This window comes from Carcharodon carcharias, chromosome 16, assembly GCF_017639515.1.
Source record: "Carcharodon carcharias isolate sCarCar2 chromosome 16, sCarCar2.pri, whole genome shotgun sequence".
Lineage (NCBI taxonomy): Eukaryota > Metazoa > Chordata > Chondrichthyes > Lamniformes > Lamnidae > Carcharodon > Carcharodon carcharias.
The window spans coordinates 1,043,850-1,068,312 of NC_054482.1; the positions used below are offsets into that span (position 1 = coordinate 1,043,850).

At 49.1% G+C, this 24,463-nt stretch overlaps 2 protein-coding genes across 6 annotated transcripts in view; one reads left to right on the forward strand and one right to left on the reverse strand.

Moving 5' to 3' along the window:
• Positions 1 to 15,400, reverse strand: part of uhmk1 (U2AF homology motif (UHM) kinase 1) — a 140,862-nt gene extending 125,462 nt beyond the window's left edge. For all 4 annotated transcript variants that reach the window (XM_041208016.1, XM_041208014.1, XM_041208015.1 and 1 more), the window contains exon 1: positions 14,988 to 15,400. In XM_041208016.1, coding sequence (XP_041063950.1) covers positions 14,988 to 15,294 — 307 coding nt within the window. In that variant the 5' untranslated portion in view covers positions 15,295 to 15,400. The remainder of the gene's footprint in view (positions 1 to 14,987) is intronic.
• A 2,583-nt stretch (positions 15,401 to 17,983) lies between these two features.
• Positions 17,984 to 24,463, forward strand: part of nuf2 (UF2 component of NDC80 kinetochore complex) — a 44,651-nt gene continuing 38,171 nt past the window's right edge. The window contains exons 1-2 of one of the 2 annotated variants that reach the window (XM_041208787.1): positions 17,984 to 18,097; positions 19,137 to 19,212. Coding sequence is in view for 1 of the 2 variants with exons in the window: in XM_041208786.1 (XP_041064720.1) it covers positions 18,004 to 18,097 (94 nt within the window). In the remaining variant the exon portion in view is untranslated. The remainder of the gene's footprint in view (positions 18,098 to 19,136; positions 19,213 to 24,463) is intronic. The other variant, XM_041208786.1, reaches the window with a different exon arrangement.

The following is a 24,463-nucleotide window of genomic DNA, read 5'->3' on the forward strand; positions in this document are numbered from 1 at the left end:
GTCATCCTCCTGATATTCTTCCCTCAGCCAACAACCACCTGATTTTTTAAAAACAATAACAGAAACAGAAATACCTGGAAAAACTCATCTGGTCTGACAGCATTGGCGGAGGAGAGCACAGTTGACAGTCTGGAGTCCTCATGACCCTTCAACAGACCCGAGACGTCAACTGTGCTCTCCTCTACCGATGCTGCCAGACCTGCTGAGTTTTTCCAGGTATTTCTGTTTCTGTTTTGGATTTCCAGCATCCGCAGTTTTTTACTTTTATACCTGATTTTTTAATAATTTGTTCATGGGATGTGGGCATCACTGGCTCGACCAGCATTTATTGCCCTTGAGAAGGTCAGTTGCTTTCTTGAACTGCTGCAGTCCATGTGTTGCAGGAACACGCACTGTGCTGCTAGAAAGGGAGTTTACGGATTTTGAGCCACTGACAATCAAAGAATGGTGATATAGTTCCAAGTCAGGATGGTGTGTGACTTGTCCTTCTACGTAGTACAGGTTGCAGATTTGGAAGGTGCTGTTGAAGAAGCCTTAGTGAGTTGCTGCAGTGCATCTTGTAGATGGTACACACTGCTGTCACTGTGCATCGATGGTGAAGGCAGTGAATGTTTAAGATGGTGGATGAGGTGCCAGTCAAGTTGGCTGCTTTGTCCTGGATGGTGTCAAGCTTCTTGAGTGTTGCTGGAGTTGCATTCATTCAGGCAAGTGGAGAGTATTCCATCATACTCCTGACTTGTGCCTTGTAGATGGTGGACAGGTTTTGGGGAGTCAGGTGGTGAGTTACTCTCCACAGGATTCCCAGCATCTGACCTGCTCTTGTAGCCACAGTATTTTTATGGCTTGTCCAGTTCAGTTTCTGGTCAATGGTAACCCCCAGGATGTTGATGGTGGGGGACTCAGCAAAGGTAAGGCCATTGACTGTCAAGGAAGATGGTTGGATTCTATCAAGTTGGAGACTTGGCACTTATCAATCCAAATCTCAATGTTGTCTAGGTCTTGCTGCATTTGGACAAAGACTGCTTCAGTGTCTGAGGGGTCACAAATGGTGCTGAGCATTGTGCAATCATCAGCAAACATCCCCACTTCTGACCTTATGATGGAAGGTAGGTCATTGATTAAGCAGCTGAAGATGGTTGGGCTTAGGACACTACCCTGAGGAACTTGACTAATATCCGTTGATTTTTAGTTTGCAAAAGATTGTCTAATTGGAAAAATTGCTGGAAACCTAGTTGCACTTGTTTACATCATTTTTAAAATATCACTCAAAAACAAATTCCACCGGACTGGTCAGCTAAAACCCACTCCTGAAGCAATTCACCAAGTTAGTTTCATAATATTGGAGCTCTTTAGCTTTACTTTAGATAGTTGCCACCCATTTTCCAATTCTTCAGAATAGGCTATTAGCTCTATAGCAGTAGGTATAGATCAGTCAACCTTTGTCAATATGAAAACCATGTCTGCCAATTGGCAGTCTGTCATAACATTTTTGGTGCCAACTCTCATTATCATCAGAAATTTATTCTCATTTCTGTAGTTCATCCCTGTTAGGGATTTGCTGTTCTTAAACTTACTTAGAAACTCACTGCCAAAGGCCCAGAGCACATGTAATGCCTGATTTGTGTGCTCCTGGTTTTAAAAATTAAAAGTAATATTCATTTAGTATATTTTATATCGCCTGCCATTCTCAGCAAGTCCACACGAGCCCTTAAGGTTTTGACCTCACCCCTCTGTTACTGTTTCAATGTTGGGGAATTATTTTGCTGGAAAAACTCAGCAGGTATGGCAGTATCTGTGGAGAGTTAACATTGTGTCCAATATGTCAGTCTTGCAGGGTTTGAAACATTGACTTTGTTTCTCTCCACAGATGCTACCAGATCTGCTAGAAAGCACTGTTTTTATCTTAAATCTCCAGCAACCACAGTAATTTGTTTTTGCTGTTTTTTTAAACCTGCTGCTAGAACATTCCTTTCTTTCTCATTTATAATCTTAAATTTGGTAAACTCACTATCTTCTCTTTAAGCTTTGAGAATCTTGGTTTTTCCTGATCCCTCTCATTTTCCTTAATCCACTTTTGTCCCTACTGCATTTAGATATTTACTTGCTCAGCATCCCTTGTCTTACGAACAATATCCAGTTAGCCTTATGTCTCAGTTACATTCTATTGTCTATTACTAAGTTCAACAGCGGTGTGGGACGAGCTGAGTTTTTCCCTTGCAGAGAGGTGGCATGGGCATGACAGGCCATATAACCACCTCCTGTGATGTAACCATTCTATGATTCTATTCTATTGTGGTTTGACTACAGACCTATGCTAAGTTAGTGAAAGCTACTGGGCCATGATTATGACCAAGCAGTTCATTGTGTACATTTAACAGCATTTCTCAGACTGTCTTGCTACACTCGGATAAGGTCTGCTGTAATTAGCCTAGTCTGTTAAAAAACATTGTATGTGTAATACGCTGTAGCTCAGTCTTGCAATAAAGGCCAGAGGACAAGCAGGTGACCCTCTAGAAAGAGTAAATTTGCTGATTTAATTGCAATGTTTTTCAGGTGTTTTCAATGCCCACTAGAAGTAAAGATTGTGTAAAATCATGACAAAGCTTCCTAGTTGCGAGTGCAATTATTAACTATTAGGTGATTATGGGAGCTATGGGCCCATTTCTCTGCTCTGTAGGGCATACGGAATGCAGCCAACTAACTGAGTGAAGACTTGGAGTTTGGTGAAGGGGGGGAAGGAGTTGTTCATTTCCCCTTTCTATCTTTCTCATCCTATAGAATTTGGTTCTTGCTCTACTTCAGGGAAAGGAGTTAGCTGTTTGGCGAATATCTGGTAAGTTGGTGAGTTCTATTCATCCCTAAGGTTTAAAATACTACACAATTTGGTGGTAAAGTTAATAAAATATATAAGAAAGGAAACATAAGTGATTAATATAATTAAATAATTATTTAAAACACCTTAAGGATGGCATGATAGATGATGTGTCCAGGCTGCAGCATGTGGGGGCTCCTGGATAACATTGAGATCCAGGGCAAACACGTTTGCAGTGTTTGCGGCTTGAGCAACTTAGGCTCAGAGTTATGGAGCTGGAGGCTGAGCTTTAGACTCTGCGACACATCAGGGAGGGGAAGTTACCTGGATGCTTTATTCCAGGAGGCAGTCACACCACTTAGGATAGTGTCTTCTGAATTGGTCAGTGGCAGGAGAGTGTAACTGCAAGTGAGGCAGGTAAGGGGACCCAGAAGGCAGGAGTGTGAGCCTCCACAATTGTCCAATAGGTTTGAGGTGTTCTCAGTTTATTTGGATGAGAGTGGGGGATGCAGGATGGATGAATAAACTGACCATGGTACAGGAAGCCATCCAAGTGGGGGGAACAAAAAGGAATATAGTGGTAGTGGGGGATTGTATAGTTCTCTGTAGCAAAGAGCGAGAGTCCAGACGGCTTTGTTGCCTACCCGGTGCCAGGGTTCGGGGCATTTGCTCTGGGCTGGAGAAGAACTTGCAGTGGGAGGGGAGGATCCAGTGGTCATGGTCCATGTAGGTACCAACGACATAGGCATGATGAGGAAGGAGGCTCTGCATAGTCAGTTTGATGAACTTGGAACTAAATTAAGAACCTCAAAGGTAATAATTTCTGGATTATTACCTGAGCCATGTGCAAATTGGCATAGGACAAATAAGATTAGAGAAATTAATGTGTGGCTCAAGAACTGGTGTGGGAGAAGTGAGTTCTGGTTTGTGGGGCACTGGCATCAGTATTGGGGAAAATGGGATCTGTACTTTTGGAACAGTCTACACCTGAACTGTGCTGGGGCTCGTGTCCTCCTAACTAGGGAAGTAGAGAGGGTTTTAAGTTGAATAGTGGGGGCAAGGGATCAAATTCGGGAAGATGTGATAAAACAAAAAGTGGAGACAAGGCAAGAGAGACAGGTATTAATATGGGAAATGATAAACAGACTGACAGGGAGGGACACACAAATCTAAGCGTATATCAGCAGATAAAGCTAGATGCCTTAAATATAATAAAAGGGCAAAACTAAAGTCTCTGCATCTAAACACATGTAGCATTTGAAATGAAACAGATGAACTAATAGCACAAATAGAAAAAATAAGTGTGATCTGACAGCCATTACAGAGACATGCTACAGGGACATAGATTGGGACCTGAATATTGAAGGGTATGTGACATTTAGGAAGGACAGGAAATTAGGAAAAGGTGGAGGGTGGCTCTGTTAGTTAATGATGGTATTAGAGAGGGATGACCCAAGTTCAGGATGTAGAAGCTGTTTAGGTTGAGATGAGGAATGATAAAGGCAAGATGTCACTTGTGGGAGTGGTGTACTGGCTTCCTAATTGTAACTACACAATAGGACAGAGTATAAAAGAAGAGATAATGAGAGCTTGCCAGAAAGGTACAGCAATAATCATGGGGGATTTTATCTACATATAGACTGGAAAGATCAGATGGGCAAAGGTAGTGTAGTTGAAGAGTTCATACAATGTTTTCGGGATAGTTTCTTAGAGCAGCATGTTCTGGAGCCAACCAGAGATCAGACTATACTAGACCTGGTATTAAGTAACGAGATAGGATTAATTGATAATCTCCGAATGAAGGCACTCCTACATAACAGCGATCATAATATGATTGAATTTTACATTCATTTTGAGGGAGAAACAAGTGCTTCCAAGACTAGTATTATAAACTTGAAGAAGGGCAATTATGAGGGCATGAAAGTAGAGCTAGCTAAAGTGAACTGGCAAATGAGGTTAAGGGATAGGTCAATAGAAGTTCAGTAGCAGACATTTAAAGGGATATTTCAGAATACACAGAATATATACATTCCACTGAGAAAGAAAAATTCCAAGGGGAGAGCCCACCGTTCATGGTTAACTGTAAAAGTTAAAGACAGTATCAAACTTAAAGAAAAAGCATATAATTACACAAGGACGGGTAGCAGGTCAGAAGATTGGAACAGCAAAGAGAGACAAAAAGATTAATGACAGAAACATTAGAGTATGGGAGAAAGCTAGCTAGTAATATAAAGATGGATAGTAAGAGTTTCAATAGATATTTAAATAAGAGTTAACAAAAGTGAGCAAAAGTGAGCGCTGGTCCTGTAGAAAGTGCATCTGGGGAATTGATAAAGGAAAGTAGGGAGATGGCAGATGAATTAAACAGGTATTTTGTTCTGGTCTTCACTATAGAGGACACAAGTAACATCCCAGAGATCACTGTAAATCAGGAAATGGAAGGGAGGGATTCAGTAAAATTACAATCACCAGGGAAGTGGTATTGAGCAAAAGGTTGGGGCTTGGGGCTTACAAATCTCCAGGTCCTGATGGACTTCACTCTAAGATCTTGAAAGAAAGGGCTAGTGAGATAGCTGATGCACTGGTTTTAATTTTCCAAAATTCCCTAGATTCGGGAAAGGTTCCATTAGATTGGAAAATAGCAAATATAACTTCTTTATTCAAAAAGGGAGGGAGACAGAAAGCGGGAAACTATAGGCCAGTTAGCCTAACATTTGTCATAGGGAAAATGTTAGAAGCTATTTAAGATGTTATAAAGGCCATCAGAAGAATCAACACGGATTCAAAAAACAGAAATCATGTTTAACCAATTTATTGGAGTTCTTTGAAGGAGTCACATGCACTGTGGATAAAGGGGAACTGGTGGATGTTCTTAGATTTCCAGAAGGCATTTGATAAAATGCCACATCAAAGGTTATTGCGGAAAATAAAATCTCATGGTGTAGGGGGTAACATATTGGCATGGAAAGACGATTGGCCAGCCAACAGGAAACAGAATTGACATAAATGGGTCTTTTTCTGGTTGGCAGTACGTGAGAAGTGGTGTGCCATAGGGACGTGCTGGGGCCTCAAATTTTTACAATTTATATAAATGACTTGGATGAAGGGGCTGAAGGAATGGTTGCTAAATATGCTGACGACACAAAGGTAGGTAGGAAACTAAATTGTGAAGAGGACGTAAGGAGGCAAGTGACATAGATAGGTTAAGTGAGTGGGCAAAGATCTGGGAAATGGACTATAATGTGAGCATATGTGAGATTGTTCATTTTGGCAGGAAGAATGAAATAGCTTATTATCTAAATGGTGAGAGATTGCAGAGCTTTGAGATTCAGAGGGATCTGGGTGTCCTAATGCATGAGTCACAGTAGGTAATTAGGAAAGCTAATAGAATGTTATCATTCATTGTGAGGGGAGTTAATTATAAAAGTAGAGAGGTTATGCTTCATTGCATAGCGCATTGGTGAGACCACATCTGGAGTATTGTGTACAGTACTGGTCTTCTTTACAGAAAGATGTAAATGTGTTAGGAGCAGATCGGAGAAGGTTTACTAGACTAACGCCAGGAATGGGTGGGTTGCCTTAGGAGCTGAATGGTTGGACAAGTTAGGCTTGAATCCACTGGAATTTAGAAGAGGATGTAAGGCGACTTAATTGAAACCTTTAAGATCCTGAGGGGTCTTGGCAGGGTGAATGTGGAAAGGATGTTTCCTCTTGTGGGAGGATCTAGAACTAGAGGGGGGGGCGGGTCACTGTTTAAAAATAAGGGGTCACTCATTTGAGAGAGAGATGAGGAGAATATTTTTGCTCTGAGGGTTGATTGCCTTTGGAACTCTTCCTCAAAAGGCAGTGGAAACAGAGTCTTTGAATATTTCTAAGCCAGAGTTAAATTGATTCTTGATCAACAAGATGGTGAAAGGTTATCAGGGTAGGCAGGAGTATGGGGTTGAGGTTACATTCAGATCAGCCATGATCTTATTGAATGGGGGAAGCAGGCTCAAGGGGCCGAGTGACCTACTCCTACACCTAATTCGGACGCACGTATATAACTTCCTGGAATTAGCCCTATTATCAACTCATTCCTCCCCAAGAGCAGGCTGGCTTTAGACCCCAACGTGGTTGCTGTGGACAAATTCTTGCTATCACCACAAGCACTGAGGGTGGTTTTCATTGCAAGCTCAAGACTGAACCGCTTTCATAGATCAGCCTATGATACTGTGTGGAAACATGGGTTGATGCTCAAATTGTCACTACTGCTGCCTTGTGCCAAACTACACTGGCTGCTGCGGACATTTGAGCAACAGAAGGATGATGGTCTATCTACGAGACAAAATCAGCACTCCAAGAACACTCAACAACAGTATCCCAGAGGGCAGTGTCCTGGCACCGACACTTTTAACATCTATGTAAGTTGACATGCCCACCACATCATCACAAAATTTATTTACGCCGACAATATTGCCTTGACAACTCAGGCAAATTTTTTCTAGGATGTGGAAGTCACACTAAACTCTGGCCTGCCAAAAATAGCTGGAGATTTCTACACATGGAGACTGCAACCAAGCCCAGCCAAATCCCATTCTCTGCATTCCACCTTGAAAATCACAAGGCACACAACACCCTAAATGTCACTTTTTGTGGCGAAAAAGTGCACGAACTGACCCCTTACTATCTTGGAGTGACCCTCGACTGCTCCCTAACTTACCCTCACCCCCTCTGAAAGACTGCCGAAAAGAAAGACACAAGCGAACGTCATCCGCAAGTTCTCCAGCAAAAACCAACATTGTTTGCAACTGTTCTGTAGCTCTGGTCTTCTTGACAGCTGATTATGGTGCACCCCTATGGGCCTCAAGTTGTCACAACAAACTCACTGACACACAACTTCACTCAGTAATGAGGATCATCTCTGGAACTCAGATCACATCCAGTTCAGTGGTTAGCAATCCTCTCAAATATTGCCCCTCTCTCCATTCGATAGGGCACAACAACACACAGTGAAGTAACTCATATCAGCAATAACTTGGACCTCCCCTTTCATAGAGACCTTCAAGATCCCATAACTCACCACATGGTTCTACCAAACCCTCTCTGGACACAAATTGAACATCTTCAATTCCATAGCACTGATGAAACTTGGAGAAAGCTTGGACTTAAACAGCCCCCCCAAATAAACACACTGCCTCCGACCCAACATCTCAATAACCAGGCTTCAATCACCCTCGGACATGGCTGATGTGTCCACCTGATGTACAAATGGCACCTCAAAGCTTCGCCCTGGCCAAACTATGGAGCACATAACAACATCTTGTCCTCGACTCTAGTTTGCGGATGACATCCTGGAGTTATGCTTGCTCTCCAGCAGGGCATTGTACTGATTACAAATTTGACATTACAACTGGGACGACAGCTTCCGCCCTAAAAGCCATACGAAAGAAGTAGGAGGTGAAAATGTACAATGGTCCTTGATGCAATTTATTATTCTATGTGGGAAAATTTAGTTTCAAGTTGCTTGCAACTGGTGGTAAAGGCAGCTCAAGCTCTCACATTCTCTTTGGTCGGTGTCAATATGGAAGTGGAATGTGCTGGATGGAAACATTTCTCCTGAATATGGTTCACCAATAAGAATATGCACCTTTCATTCAAAACGCAGAGCTATAGGTTGTAAATGGAGCTGCTGGGGCCCCGAGTTCACTAGAAAAATGTATCAAAAATAGTGAAATTAGAACAGAAACTAAAATGGGATGTGTAGTACGAAGAGCGATTTCATTGAAATGCTGTTAAATGTCTGATAAATGTAATGTCATTCCCTTCACACTCAATTATTTAGGTAGCAGAGAAATTTTCACCATTATAGCTGCTGACTTCATTCTGTTACTTTGGTTCTCTGTAGCTTTCATTGGCTGTAAAACACTGAGTGCATGAAAGTGCTATAAAAATGCAATTTTTTTTTTAGGAAGCAAAACCTACAAAGACCACCCCCACCTTGCCAATACAAAGGCCTAGAATTTACAGTAAGGCTTCGGGCTCGACTTTAAGAGTCAAAGCAGCTGTGCCTTGCTCAAATTTGCCTGTAAACAGTTTACACCAAAACACAACGCACAGCATTCCTTGATCACTTCCACAATCCTGGCTCTCATTGCCAAAACCCCATTTAACTCAACACTGCTTCCAAAAGGTGGTTAAATGTAAGTATATTTCATTTATGTCAGTTTTGGTGTATCCCCTCCTTTACTGGGGACATGATTGTTTACACTGATTTCTGCTTGGTTTTGAATCTGGCCAAATGCTGAATGGCTACACAAGACTTTTTGGCAAAAATTGCAGGTGTCAAGATCAGCATTGTTTGACCAAGGAAATTCCAGCCTTTCAATAGAAGTATAGACCACCAAGAATTGTCACCGAGGGAACTCAACTGAATGCTGCCAGGCAATTTACCTATTTGGGAAGCGTCATCTCTTTTGACACTACCACAGACAAGGAAGTGGACAATAGGCTTTCCAAAGCAAACAGCGCATTCAGCAGACTATAATTGAGTGTGGAGCAACCACAGCTTCAGAGCACAGGCCAAACTCAAAGTGTATAAAGCCTCAAAGTGCACAGTCCTCACCATCTTCCTTTATGGTGCCAAATCATGGGTCCCGTGCTGCCTTCCAGAGTGCTTCCCTCAGCACTGACTCCACAGCATCCTCAAAATTCATTGGCAGGACCACATTACAAACACTGAAGTCCTAGAAACAGCTAACATCTCCAGAATTGAGGCTATCCTTCTACAAAAACAAATGCTTTGGGCGGGTCACATTGCCCGAATGGATGACAGCTGGCTGCCCAAGATCATGTTGCACGGAGAGTTAGCCACTGGCAAATGGAACAGAGGGGCCCCACGCAAATGTTTCAAGGAGTCCCTGAAGAAGTTTCTCTGTGTGCCACATCAACGATCACCAGTGGGAAGCGTAGGTCCTAAATTGTGATGCCTGGAGGCGCTAGAGCCAGTGTGCTGGAAACACCTTTGAGACTAAGCAAAAACCTAACATGGAAGAAGAGGAGAAGGATAGATCAAATTGGCTGACTGCACTTTCATTTGCACCTGCTGTGGGAGAATCTGGTCATGTTTAGGCCTAACTAGCCACCAGCGGGCCTGCAACCGTTGAGCACAACGAAGAAATAATGCCGAGAGAGCAAGCAGAATAATGGAACTGCAACTGTAATATTAATTTGCCTAATTAAAAGGTGAATAGACTGCTTCCTGCATGCATCAAATACACACAACGTAATGAACCAAAATGAAATGAAGCTACGTTCTGCTCCAAAATCCATATGCCATTGGAATCTTTCAGCTTTCTGCCTTGTGAGAGGGCATTAGAATCAATATAATCCAATATTACTGAGCATTACATAGTACAAATAGAAATAGACCATTTAAGGCATTTGACTCTCTCCTGCCATCCACGGGTATTAGCACATATTTAATTCCAACAAAATAATCCCAAATAAAAATTAAGTGCTGGAAAAACTCAGCATGATGGTAGCATTTGTGGAGAAAGACAAATGTTTTGACTCAAATATGGCTCTTCTTCAGAATGGAAAGTAACCCCAAAGGATTTTCATTAGGATAGATCAATCAAAACAGAACTTGCTAACTAGAGCACAGTTAGGCCAGTTTTACCATTACATCATTTGCTTTACTAGCTTTGCAACCTACAAGTCAACCTAACATATATACATGGTCCCTGTTCACGCTCAATCATAGGCCCTGCCATCAATCACTTATCCCAGTGATAAAGTGAAAGGCAGTTAGGCTGCACCTGAAAGGGAAAAGCACAAGTTAACGTTGGCGAGACTGGCACCGGCCCCGTCTCCGGGTAGAGAGAGACTGGCACCGGCCCCCGTCTCCGGGGGGGAGAGAGACTGGCACCGGCCCCGTCTCCGGGGGGGAGAGAGACTGGCACCGGCCCCGTCTCCGGGGGGGAGAGAGACTGGCACCGGCCCCGTCTCCAGGCAGAGAGAGACTGGCACCGGCCCCCGTCTCCGGGGGGGGGCGAGACTGGCACCGGCCCCGTCTCCGGGGGGGAGAGAGACTGGCACCGGCCCCGTCTCCGGGGGGGAGAGAGACTGGCACCGGCCCCGTCTCCAGGCAGAGAGAGACTGGCACCGGCCCCGTCTCCGGGCAGAGAGAGACTGGCACCGGCCCCGTCTCCGGGGGGGAGAGAGACTGGCACCGGCCCCGTCTCCGGGGGGGGAGAGAGACTGGCACCGGCCCCGTCTCCGGGCAGAGAGAGACTGGCACCGGCCCCGTCTCCGGGCAGAGAGAGACTGGCACCGGCCCCGTCTCCGGGCAGAGAGAGACTGGCACCGGCCCCGTCTCCGGGCAGAGAGAGACTGGCACCGGCCCCGTCTCCGGGCAGAGAGAGACTGGCACCGGCCCCGTCTCCAGGGGGCGAGACTGGCACCGGCCCCGTCCCCGGGGGGGAGAGAGACTGGCACCGGCCCCCGTCCCCGGGAGGGAGAGAGACTGGCACCGGCCCCGTCCCCGGGGGGGAGAGAGACTGGCACCGGCCCCGTCTCCGGGGGGGAGAGAGACTGGCACCGGCCCCGTCTCCAGGGGGCGAGACTGGCACCGGCCCCGTCCCCGGGGGGGAGAGAGACTGGCACCGGCCCCCGTCCCCGGGAGGGAGAGAGACTGGCACCGGCCCCGTCCCCGGGGGGGAGAGAGACTGGCACCGGCCCCGTCTCCGGGGGGGAGAGAGACTGGCACCGGCCCCGTCTCCGGAGGGGAGAGAGACTGGCACCGGCCCCGTCTCCGGGGGGGAGAGAGACTGGCACCGGCCCCGTCTCCGGGGGGGAGAGAGACTGGCACCGGCCCCGTCTCCGGGGGGGGAGAGAGACTGGCACCGGCCCCGTCTCCGGGGGGGAGAGAGACTGGCACCGGCCCCGTCTCCAGGCAGAGAGAGACTGGCACCGGCCCCGTCTCCGGGCAGAGAGAGACTGGCACCGGCCCCGTCTCCGGGGGGGAGAGAGACTGGCACCGGCCCCGTCTCCGGAGGGGAGAGAGACTGGCACCGGCCCCGTCTCCAGGCAGAGAGAGACTGGCACCGGCCCCGTCTCCAGGCAGAGAGAGACTGGCACCGGCCCCCGTCTCCGGGGGGGAGAGAGACTGGCACCGGCCCCGTCTCCGGGCAGAGAGAGACTGGCACCGGCCCCGTCTCCGGGCAGAGAGAGACTGGCACCGGTCCCCGTCTCCAGGCAGAGAGAGACTGGCACCGGCCCCGTCTCCGGGCAGAGAGAGACTGGCACCGGCCCCGTCCCCGGGGGGGAGAGAGACTGGCACCGGCCCCCGTCTCCGGGCAGAGAGAGACTGGCACCGGCCCCGTCCCCGGGGGGGAGAGAGACTGGCACCGGCCCCCGTCTCCGGGCAGAGAGAGACTGGCACCGGCCCCGTCTCCGGGGGGGGAGAGAGACTGGCACCGGCCCCGTCTCCGGGGGGGAGAGAGACTGGCACCGGCCCCGTCTCCGGGGGGGAGAGAGACTGGCACCGGCCCCGTCTCCGGGGGGGAGAGAGACTGGCACCGGCCCCGTCTCCGGAGGGGAGAGAGACTGGCACCGGCCCCGTCTCCAGGCAGAGAGAGACTGGCACCGGCCCCGTCTCCGGGGGGGAGAGAGACTGGCACCGGCCCCGTCTCCGGGGGGGAGAGAGACTGGCACCGGCCCCGTCTCCGGAGGGGAGAGAGACTGGCACCGGCCCCGTCTCCAGGCAGAGAGAGACTGGCACCGGCCCCGTCTCCGGGGGGGAGAGAGACTGGCACCGGCCCCGTCTCCGGGGGGGAGAGAGACTGGGACCGGCCCCCCGTCTCCGGGGGGGAGAGAGACTGGCACCGGCCCCGTCTCCAGGCAGAGAGAGACTGGCACCGGCCCCGTCTCCGGGGGGGAGAGAGACTGGCACCGGCCCCGTCTCCGGGCAGAGAGAGACTGGCACCGGCCCCGTCTCCAGGCAGAGAGAGACTGGCACCGGCCCCGTCTCCGGGCAGAGAGAGACTGGCACCGGTCCCCGTCTCCGGGGGGGGAGAGAGACTGGCACCGGCCCCGTCTCCGGGGGGGAGAGAGACTGGCACCGGCCCCGTCTCCGGGGGGGAGAGAGACTGGCACCGGCCCCGTCTCCGGGGGGGAGAGAGACTGGCACCGGCCCCGTCTCCGGGGGGGAGAGAGACTGGCACCGGCCCCGTCTCCGGGGGGGGAGAGAGACTGGCACCGGCCCCGTCTCCGGGGGGGAGAGAGACTGGCACCGGCCCCGTCTCCGGGGGGGAGAGAGACTGGCACCGGCCCCGTCTCCGGGGGGGAGAGAGACTGGCACTGGCCCCGTCTCCAGGCAGAGAGAGACTGGCACCGGCCCCGTCTCCGGGCAGAGAGAGACTGGCACCGGCCCCGTCTCCGGGGGGGGAGAGAGACTGGCACCGGCCCCGTCTCCGGGGGGGAGAGAGACTGGCACCGGCCCCGTCTCCGGGCAGAGAGAGACTGGCACCGGCCCCGTCTCCGGGGGGGGAGAGAGACTGGCACTGGCCCCGTCTCCGGGGGGGAGAGAGACTGGCACCGGCCCCCCGTCTCCGGGGGGGAGAGAGACTGGCACCGGCCCCGTCTCCGGGGGGGAGAGAGACTGGCACCGGCCCCGTCTCCGGGGGGGAGAGAGACTGGCACCGGCCCCGTCTCCGGGCAGAGAGAGACTGGCACCGGCCCCGTCTCCAGGCAGAGAGAGACTGGCACCGGCCCCGTCTCCAGGCAGAGAGAGACTGGCACCGGCCCCGTCTCCAGGGGGCGAGACTGGCACCGGCCCCGTCTCCGGGGGGGAGAGAGACTGGCACCGGCCCCGTCTCCAGGGGGCGAGACTGGCACCGGCCCCGTCTCCGGGGGGGAGAGAGACTGGCACCGGCCCCGTCTCCGGGCAGAGAGAGACTGGCACCGGCCCCGTCTCCGGGGGGGAGAGAGACTGGCACCGGCCCCGTCTCCGGGCAGAGAGAGACTGGCACCGGCCCCGTCTCCGGGGGGGGAGAGAGACTGGCACCGGCCCCGTCTCCGGGCAGAGAGAGACTGGCACCGGCCCCGTCTCCAGGGGGGAGAGAGACTGGCACCGGCCCCCCGTCTCCAGGGGGCGAGACTGGCACCGGCCCCGTCTCCAGGGGGGAGAGAGACTGGCACCGGCCCCGTCTCCAGGGGGGAGAGAGACTGGCACCGGCCCCGTCTCCAGGGGGCGAGACTGGCACCGGCCCCGTCTCCAGGGGGGAGAGAGACTGGCACCGGCCCCGTCTCCAGGGGGGAGAGAGACTGGCACCGGCCCCGTCTCCAGGGGGCGAGACTGGCACCGGCCCCGTCTCCAGGGGGGAGAGAGACTGGCACCGGCCCCGTCTCCAGGGGGCGAGACTGGCACCGGCCCCGTCTCCAGGGGGGAGAGAGACTGGCACCGGCCCCGTCTCCAGGGGGGAGAGAGACTGGCACCGGCCCCGTCTCCAGGGGGCGAGACTGGCACCGGCCCCGTCTCCAGGGGGGAGAGAGACTGGCACCGGCCCCGTCTCCAGGGGGCGAGACTGGCACCGGCCCCGTCTCCAGGGGGGAGAGAGACTGGCACCGGCCCCGTCTCCAGGGGGCGAGACTGGCACCGGCCCCGTCTCCAGGGGGGAGAGAGACTGGCACCGGCCCCGTCTCCAGGGGGGAGAGAGACTGGCACCGGCCCCGTCTCCAGGGGGCGAGACTGGCACCGGCCCCGTCTCCGGGCAGAGAGAGACTGGCACCGGCCCCGTCTCCAGGGGGGAGAGAGACTGGCACCGGCCCCGTCTCCGGGCAGAGAGAGACTGGCACCGGCCCCGTCCCCGGGGGGGAGAGAGACTGGGACCGGCCCCGTCTCCAGGGGGCGAGACTGGCACCGGCCCCGTCTCCGGGCAGAGAGAGACTGGCACCGGCCCCGTCTCCAGGGGGCGAGACTGGCACCGGCCCCGTCTCCAGGGGGCGAGACTGGCACCGGCCCCGTCTCCGGGGGGGAGAGAGACTGGGACTGTTTATTTAAGCTGACAGCCCCCAGCTTTTCTGACTGTGGTGCAGCCTGAGCTCCGTCGGAAGTAGTCCCGGGGCCACGTCTCCGCCTCGGCCGGGCCTGTTCCCCTCTCCCTCTCCCCCCCGCCCACCCCCCGCCACTTACCGATATTCCGGTGTCCCTGCAGGTCCTCCAAGACTCCGCTCTCGGTCAGGAAGCCGTAGTCTGACTTGGTGTCGTGGACAAACTGCTTGACCGCGGCCCGGGCCGTCCCCGATGTCACCCGGTAGACGGCGGCCGACGAACCTTTGCCCAGGCAGCGCTGCGCCCGCCACAGCCGCCCGTGCGCCTGGAAGACGCCCAGCGGCGGCAGGTTGCTGCCGAGCCGCTCGGGCTCCGGGTACCAGCCGCCCCCGTGGTATCGGGGCCTGGGCCTCGGGGGTCTGGGCCTCGCCCCAATGTAGGCCGCCATGACAGGAGGATGGGCTCACTGAGCGCTCGGCTCGGCTGGCTCGGCAGGCCGCCTGCCTGTAAACAAGGCCGCAGGCTCCGTGTCTCCGCACGGCCGCTTGACGGACAGGCTGGGCCGGAAATGAGCGCCGCGCATGCGCGCACTCGGCCCACCCTCCCTTCTGACGTGTGATAAACAGACGCTGACGCAGCACGTTCCCGGGCTTTGATTGGACAATCCGGTGCTTGTCAAACAAAATGTCACCGCCCATACCGGCAGCAACATTACTTACAACGCAGAGGAAGGCCATTCAGCCCATCATGTATCTGGCGGCTGTCCCAACGTGTAATTCACTTAACGCAATTTTCCTGCCTTCTCCCCGTAACCCTGCACATTTTTCCTTTTCAGATAGCAGTCTAGTTACTTTTTGAATGCTTTGATTGAACTGTCAGGCAGTGCGTTTCAGACCTTAACCAATGGCTGCCTGAATAGGTTTTGTTCTCATGTTGCTTTTGTTTCTTTTGCCAATTACTTAAAATCTGTGCCCTCTTGTTATCAATCCTTTTATGTGTGGGAACAGCTTCTCCCTTTCTACTCTGTCCAGACTCTTCATGATTTTGAATACCTCTATCAAATCTCCTCTCAGCAGGAAAACAGTCTCAGCTTCTCCAATTGATCTTCATAATAGAAGTTCCTCATCCTTGGAACCATTCCTGTGAATCTTTTCTGCACTCTCTCTGATGTCTGCACATCCTTCCTACAGTGCGGCACACAAAACTGGAGGCAATATTCTAGCTGAAGACGAACCAGTGTTTCAACATAAGCTTAACATAACTCCTTTGCATTTATACTCTAATTCCCATTGATAAAGCCTAGGATGCTGTATGCATTATTAACTGCTCTCTCAATCTATCCTGTCACCTTCAATGAATCACGCACATATGCATAAAGGCAAAATACTGCAGATGCTGGAAATCTGAAACAAAAACAAAAAATGCTGGAAAAACTCAGCAGGTCTGACAACATCTGTGGAGAGAAAGAAAGAGTTAACGTTTTGAGTTCCAAAACGTTAACTCTGTCTTTCTCTCCACAGATGCTGTCAGACCTGCTGAATTTTTCCAGTATTTTTTATTTTTGTTTTGCACATATACACTCTGCTCCCTTTCCAGTTGTACCCTTTATTCCATGTTCTTCCTAACAAAATGAATCATTTCACATTTCTCTGCATTGAACTTCATCTTTAGAGTTACATTTTTATAGCACCTTCACCAGCTACAGGACATCGCAAAGTGCTTAACAGCTAATTAAGTACTTTTTTAAGTGTAGTCATTGTTGTAAGATACAAAATTCAGCCAATTTACACATAGCAACCCCCCACAAACCACAATGTGATAATGGCCAGATAATCAGTTTCTAGTGATCTTGATTGAGGAGTAAATATTGACCTGGACACCAGGGATAATTCCCCTGCTCTTCTTCAGATAGTGTCACCCACCGAGTAGGCAGATAGGGCCATGAATAATGGCACCTCCAACAGTACAGCAGACCTTCAGTACTACACCGGAGTGTCAAGACTTGATCATTGTGCTCAAATGCTGGAATGGAACTTGAACTGGGAATCTGCTGCTTCTGGGATGACTGTGCCACCTACTGAGCTACAACTGACAAACAGGAGTCTTTGCATCCTGGCTAAGGTGAATACAGGGGCTCTGTCTTTAAATAAAGTCCTGTTTATAGAGCAGCTCATCTCCAACCACCTGAAAACAAAATATCTGAAAAATGCTACGTATATAATCAATTACTTTAAAGAGGCTATTTTGGTGGCCACATCTGTGAAGTTGATTATCCCTGCACCTGAATCCAACGAGGGCCACAAATCCAATCGCCCTCTTGGCCTAACTGTCCTGATCAGTGAGATACCTGATGTATTGCCTTGTCCTGGACATAACGCCTACTCCTGCTTCTATTTCTTGTGTTCTTGTCCTCTGGGACATGGTATCCATCATCTGCTTGATGTAGCAATGGCTGCTTTGAGATATCCCACAGATGTCTCCAGATGATCCCTGGAACATTCCTGAGGCAAGACAGTTGAGCACCATGGTCACCTTCATTGCCACTGACAATGGATGGCCATCACATGCCAGTGGCCACAACTCTTCCTGCAGCAGTCCACAAAGATCGACTATGACCTGCCTGGACAGACGCAGTCCACGAAGCTAAGTTTTTACTTGTAAATCATTTCAGTTGGGTTGTGCTTTTGTGAACATTAGCCAGTCTTATTGCCCTTCTGTGCCCCTTCATTTGTGTTCTATGACACCAGTGCTTCCACTGACCCCTGTAGCCCTGCTCCATGGGGGCAGGCATAGACACCCCTGGAGAAAGAGCACACGGTGTCTAATGGCACACTTAGGGCATCTTTTAAGTGACAGGTGACCACACACGGCTAAAGTGTGGTAGGTGTGGGAAGTATTGCATTTAAACAGAAAGTGCTGGAAAACTCAGCGGGCCAATTTTACTTCAGACTTCCAGCATCCGCAGCATTGGGCTATTATTATTTGGTTTGGGATTTATTGGTGGCCCTGCCTTCAACACTTGATTGAGGCTTGATGTATTATGGTTGACGTCACGGGGGGGGGAGGGGGGGGGGGCAACACAGCGCCTCCTGGCGCTCCGGCCGGTGAACAGCCCGTTGGCCGCGCCTGCGCCGTGAGCTCATCACGTTGGCAGTTGATGGGCTGGAAGCGCCAAAAGTTGAATATTGAAGCGGAGCGGCCGGTTGGAGCGGGGACAAATTCAGCAAAGAACAACCTGGGGATTACAGGCGGTATGTTCCCGTTAATTCGGCGCCTTCGTCCGTCTCTCTCGCTGTGTGTGTGGGAGTTTTAGACAGACTTTTATTTTGCGTGTGTTTGAATGTGAATTAATTCTGTCAGTTGTGGCGGGACGCCGGTGGACTTTTCCCTTTTTGCGCTGGTTTATGTAATGTCGCCTTACCTTTTGTAACGAGCTTTCCTCAGTTGCGATGTTAAGAATCTTTACGTATAAAATACAGACTTTTTCCAAAGGGGAGGGGGAGGGGTGGGCAGGGCAGGGCAGAGCAGAGAGAGCCAGCCGGCCTTTGGCGCATGCTCGGTTAGTGACATGACGTCACATGACGACATGGCGGTGGGGGAGGGATGGGCAGGGCAGAGAGAGCCGGCCGGCCGGCCTTTGGCGCATGCTCGGTTAGTGACATGACGTCACATGACATGGGGGGGGGGGGGGGTGGGCAGGGCAGAGAGATCCGGCTGGCCTTAGGCGCATGCTCGGTTAGTGACATGACGTCATTACCCAGCTGGACAAAAATTCCTGTTAAACTGGGGTGGGGTGGGGTGGGGGGGGGTGTCAAAGTTTCAGATGAAAAGCCGCCTGCCTCAGAAACCCCATTGCTTCTTTGTGGGATAAATCTTAAATGCAGAAGTGAGGGGGACAATTTTGATAGGATGCTGTAGATATAAATATATACCCGAAACATGTGATAAAACATTTATAAAGCAAAAGTTTTTTAAAAACTGTTTTACTTATCCAAATACTGAATCTTGATGTTTCTGCTCCCAAAGTACTGTATTAAAATGATGACGCAAACTCTTCGGTCAGCTGAAAAAATTTCCGGACAACTGGTATTTCTGAGCAATAGATTTCCGGGCCGGAGCCTTTACAGTGTATTGGATGAAATTAATATAGTGAGAGCGCAAGTATCAAGGGGTTTAATATATGTGAAAGTGGATAAGACCCCAGACATGGACAGCCTAGGCTATTAAGGGAAGCAAGAGAAGAAAAAGCGGGGCCTCTGACCATCATTTTCTGATCCTCCCTGGCTATAGATGTGGTGCCTGAAGACTGGAGGAGAGTTAACATTGTACCATTGAACGGAGAAGGGGCTACACTGAGTAACTGCAGGTCAGTCAACTCAATGATGGAAAAATAATTGGAAAAAATTTAAAGGACAGGATTTCATTTAGAAAGACACGTTAGCTAAAGGCAGTCTGTGTGGATTTGTTAAGGGAAGATCATGTGTGACTAACACAATTTTTTGAGGAAGTAACAACAAGGGCTGATGAAAGTAGTACATTTGGTGTGAGTTATGCAGATTTTAACTGGGCTATTGATAAGGACCCACATTGTGGACTGGTCATGAAAATAAAAGTCCATGATATCCAAGGCAAATAGCAAGTTGGATCCAAAATTGGTTCAGAGGCAGGAAGCAAAGTGTAATGGTCAATTGGTGCTTTTGTGACTGGGAGGCTGTGTCCAGTGGGATTCTGCAGCGTTCAGCACTAGGTCACTTGCTTTGCGTGGTATATATCAGTGACTTGAATGTAGGGGATATGATTAAGAAATTTTAGGCAACACAAAAATTGCCTATGAGCTTGGTAATGAAGGAAGCTATAGGCTGCAGGCAGATGTCAATGGATGAATGCACAGAACATTAGCAAATAGAGTTCTTTCAGAGAAGTGTGGAAAAATGCATTTAGGAAGGCTAACAAAACAAGGGAATACACAAATAATTGGATACTGAGAAAAATAGAGGAACAGAGGGACTTTGGAGTACAAGTCTACAGATCCTTGATGGTAGCGGGACAGGTAGATATGGTGGTCAAGAGAGCATATACAGTAGGATACTTGCCTTCAGTAGCTGAGGCATAGAATATAAGAGCAGGGAGGTTATGCTGGAAATGTGTAAAACACCATTTAGGACACAGCTGGAGTTCTACATGCAATTCTGGTCACTGCCCAGTAGGAAAGATGTGATGGGTCCAGAGGAGATTTACGAGGATGTTGCCTGGACTGGGGAATTTTAGTTATGAGGAAAGCCTTTGGAAAGACCAGGGTTGTTTTCTTTGGGAGGGGGCTGAAGGGAGACCTAATTGAAGTGTAGGGAATTATAACAGGTCTTGATAAAGAAGGCCCTGTTCCATTTGGGTGAGGGGTCAAGAACCAGTGGATATAGATTTAGAGTAAGATGTATGAGGTTAAGAGACGATTCAAGGGGAATTTTTTCACCCAGAGGATGGTGGGATCTGGAACTCATTCTCTGATAGAGTGAAAGAGACAAAAACCTTCATAACGTATATGCACTAGAAGTGCCGTAACCTATAAGGCTATATCTCCTTTCATGACTCTGTCTCAAATTTTGTCTGATTAAACCCCAATGAAGTAACTTGGGATGTTTTGTCAAATTATATGCAACTCTCAAATTCAAGCTGTTGAGTGATTCAAAGCTTGGCTGCAAGATTTGACTTTTTAAAGGAGGGAGGAGAAACGGAAGACTTTGGATGTGAGTAGAGGAGTGGAGTGTTTCAGAAGGATGGAGGCTGGAGGAGGTTACATGGATAGGAATGGACAAGACTTTGAACAGATTAAAATATGAGAACTGAGATTCTCTGGTAAAGTCTTGTCTTGTTTCAGTTATGTAATTGTGCAATGCATGGCTTCATTATCTGCTTGTAGTTTGAAACGTTTAACGGCTTTTCCTTTCAATGCCTTCTCTTTTCCTTTCAACTGCTTCGTCAGCTCTTCAGTCTGTTTTTTGTAGCTTTTGGCTTCCTCCTGAAACATAGAACATTGCTGAACCTTCTCTGCCAGCTGGTTCTCCAGGTTATTCAGAGTGATGTTAAATTCGTTTTGCATCTCTTTGTAACTTTCCAGAAGAATAAACTTTGTCCTGAGGGAACCTTACAGCATGTGAAGGTTATTCAACAGGTTCTCCTATTCTTTGCGAAGCTTGCTTACTTCATCTTGAGTTTTCCTATAATTAAGCATAGTCTCCATGAGTTTCTTCAGCCGTGCTTCCATTCTGCTGTTTAGGATAATCTTTATTTCTTCATGTTGCTGAATGGTTATGCATTCCTTTTGCATTTGATCTTGAAGGACTATCAGTTTTTTCAGCTTTTTATTTTCTTGTTCATCTCTTGCCAATTCACTCACTCTGGACTTCAGTGCATGGTTTTGTTGCTACTGATAATTCCAACACTGCTTTTTCTGAAGTAGTATTCAACATCTTCTTTAGCTCCTCATGTTTTTCCATGGCTACATATTGATTCTTTAAGGAATCTTTCAGGGTCACAACTTTTATGTTTGCTTTTTCTGCCTGCTGTTCTGCCTGGCTGCATACCTGGTTAAGTTATGCCAACTCCTGCTTTAATTTGCCAACTGTGAAACTGAGTTGTTACTTCCTCCGGGTACCTTTTATGGCGTCTCTAAAATTTGCTTGTGTAGATCTTGAACAGCATGGTTCATTGAAGACTTCAGATAATCGTGCATTTTCAGAGGTATATACCCAGCTTGAATCTTGCGCTTCCAGTTCAGCTCTGATGTGAACGTTTTGTTGTAGAACAGCTTCATTGGCTTTTTTCATGTTTTGCTTTCTTTGAGGTACATCAGATAGCTTTGCTTCATTCGTAGCCATCCGCTCACTCCGCACTGTCATTTGTGTCCCTTGCTCTGGGGTCATTTGGCTCCCTCTCTCTAGGGTTTTCCATTATCCTCACTCTGGCGTCTTCTGTTGCCACTGCACTGGGGCTTTTGTTGTATTCTCTCAGGTCTTTTGCTGCCCTTGCTCTGGACCCTTTTACCCATGGCCCCTTTTTTGGAATTGGCCTCTCACTGGGTTCCCTTGTTGACCTCAGTGGATTTGCCGTCCCTCTGAGGACTTGTTATCCTCAGCAGAGTTTCCCTCTCTGAATTCTCTAGTTTTTTTATTCATTTGCAGGATGTGAGTGTCGCTGTGCTAGGCCAGCATTTATTGTCCATCCCTAATTGCCCTTGAGAAGGTGGTGGTGAGCTGCCTTCTTGAATCGCTGCAGTCCCTGTGGTATAAGTACACCCACAGTGCTGTTAGGGAGGGAGTTCCAGGATTTTCACCCAGTGACAATGAAGGAACGACTATATATTTCCAAGTCAGGATGGTGGGTGCTTGGAGGGGAACTTTAGGTGTTCCCATTTGTTTCCTGCCCTTGTCCTGCTTGATGTTAGTGGTCATGGGCTTGGAAGGTGCTGCCTAAGGAGCCTTGGTGAGTTTCTGCAGTGCATCTTGTTGATGGTGCACACTGCAACCATGGTTCAGTGATGGAGAGAGTGAATGTTTGTGGATGGGGTGCCACTCAAGCAGGCTGTTTTGTCCTGGATGATGTCAAGCTTCTTGAATGTTGTTGGACCTGTACTCATCCTGGCAAGTGACGAGTATTCCATTACACTCCTGACTTGTGCCTTGTAGATAATGGATAGACTTTTGCAATTCAGGAGGTGAGTTACTTGCTGCAGGATTCTTAGCCTCTGACCTGATCTGTCCATTGTGGAATTGCTTGGCTATCTCTATCACTTGCTGCTTATACCATTGGCACACAAGTAGCCCTGTGTTGTAGCTTCACCAGGGTGACACCTCGTACTTAGGTGCTACCCTCCAGGTATCCCTGGCATGCTCTCCTGCACTCTTCATTGAATTAGGGTTGATCCTCTGGCTTGGTGGTAATGGTACAGTGGGAGATATGCCAGGCTATGAGGTTACAGATTGTGCTGCTGCTGGTGGCCCACAGTGCCTCATGCAAGTCCAGTCTTGTGTTGCTAGATCTGCTTGAAATCTATACCATTTAGCATGTTAGTGCCACACAACAGAATAGAGGGCATCTTCATTGTGAAGAAAGGGCTTTGTGAACTGTGAGGTGGTCACCTCTACCGGTACTGTCATGGACAGGTGCATCTGCGGCAGGCAAGTGAGCATGATGTCAAGTGTGTTTTTCCCTCTTGTTGGTTCCCTCACCACCTGCGTGCACCCAGTCTAGTGGTGGGATTTGAACCTGAGTCCCCATAGCATTATCTTGAGTTACTGGATTACCATTCCAGTGACAATACCACTCTGCCACTGCCTCCCTGGTGGAGTTGCGTTCTCTCTAGGGTCTCCTGTAGCCCTTGGCAGAGTTGCCCTCGCTCTGTGACCTCTTCCAATTTTCTGTCTATGGCTGTTTTCTTATAGTTACAGCTTTAAATTGTGTTGTCTCTTTAAAATTGAGTGCACTAACTTTCTTTTACACTCAGGCTGTCAGTAGTTGTTGGCTTATTTTGTTGCGAGTTTCCCATGCTTTTATGCTTTTGGCGGGCTCCCTGATGATCGTGGCTGCTTTGCTTTTTGTTTTCTGTTTTGAAACTGCAGCAATTCTTTCTCTTGAATTATACTCTGCAGATTTTTTTTAAACTCCGAGCTGTCTCCGTTTGAATGTCACGTGATTTGGGAGCCTCGGCATGTGCACGCTTTTTTTCAAAAATTGTAAACTGTCAACTCTTCTTTTAAACTCTGCAGGTTTTAATCTCTCTTTTTTAAACCCTGCAGGTTTTAATTTCTCTTTTTTAAACCCTGCAGGTTTTAATTTCTCTCTTTTAAACCCTGCAGGTTTTAATCTCTCTTTTTTAAACCCTGCAGGTTTTAATCTCTCTTTTTTAAACCCTGCAGGTTTTAATCTCTCTTTTTTAAACCCTGCAGGTTTTAATCTCTCTTTTTTAAACCCTGCAGGTTTTAATCTCTCTTTTTTAAACCCTGCAGGTTTTAATTTCTCTTTTTTAAACCCTGCAGGTTTTAATCTCTCTTTTTTAAACCCTGCAAGGTTTAATCTCTCTTTTTTATACTCTGCAGGCTCTGCTTAAACTTTTGTCTGCCAGCTGATTTTTGCATTTTATCTAATCCTTTGATTTTTACTTGCAGCTGTCTTGCAGCTGCCCACTGGATGTTGAGTCCCTGGGCCTGTCAGCTATTCTAAAATATAAGTGCAGATACAATTTTTGTATTTTCGCTCAGTATCTCATGAATTGTGTCGCTCAGGTTCTTGCAATTTTCTGCAATGGGCTTCCACTCACTCTATGGATTCCTCACTTCCAAGTCTGTTGTGAAGCTTCTGCAACTTTTTCTTCAAGTTTTCTTCTTAGGTACACATCTCTCTAGTTAGGCCTCAGTTGATCTCAGTTTTTCATACCCTGGAACGCTGTTCTGGGTTCATGCATTTAGCTGCCACCTTTCATCACCGCAGATCACCATGTCAGGTTATGGTACTATCTCTGATGTGATATTTTTTCGGGGCTCCCACCGCTGCCAACCATGTTGTACTATACTGATGTTGCTGATATCCCACCACTGCCAACTATGCTGTATAATAGTACGTGG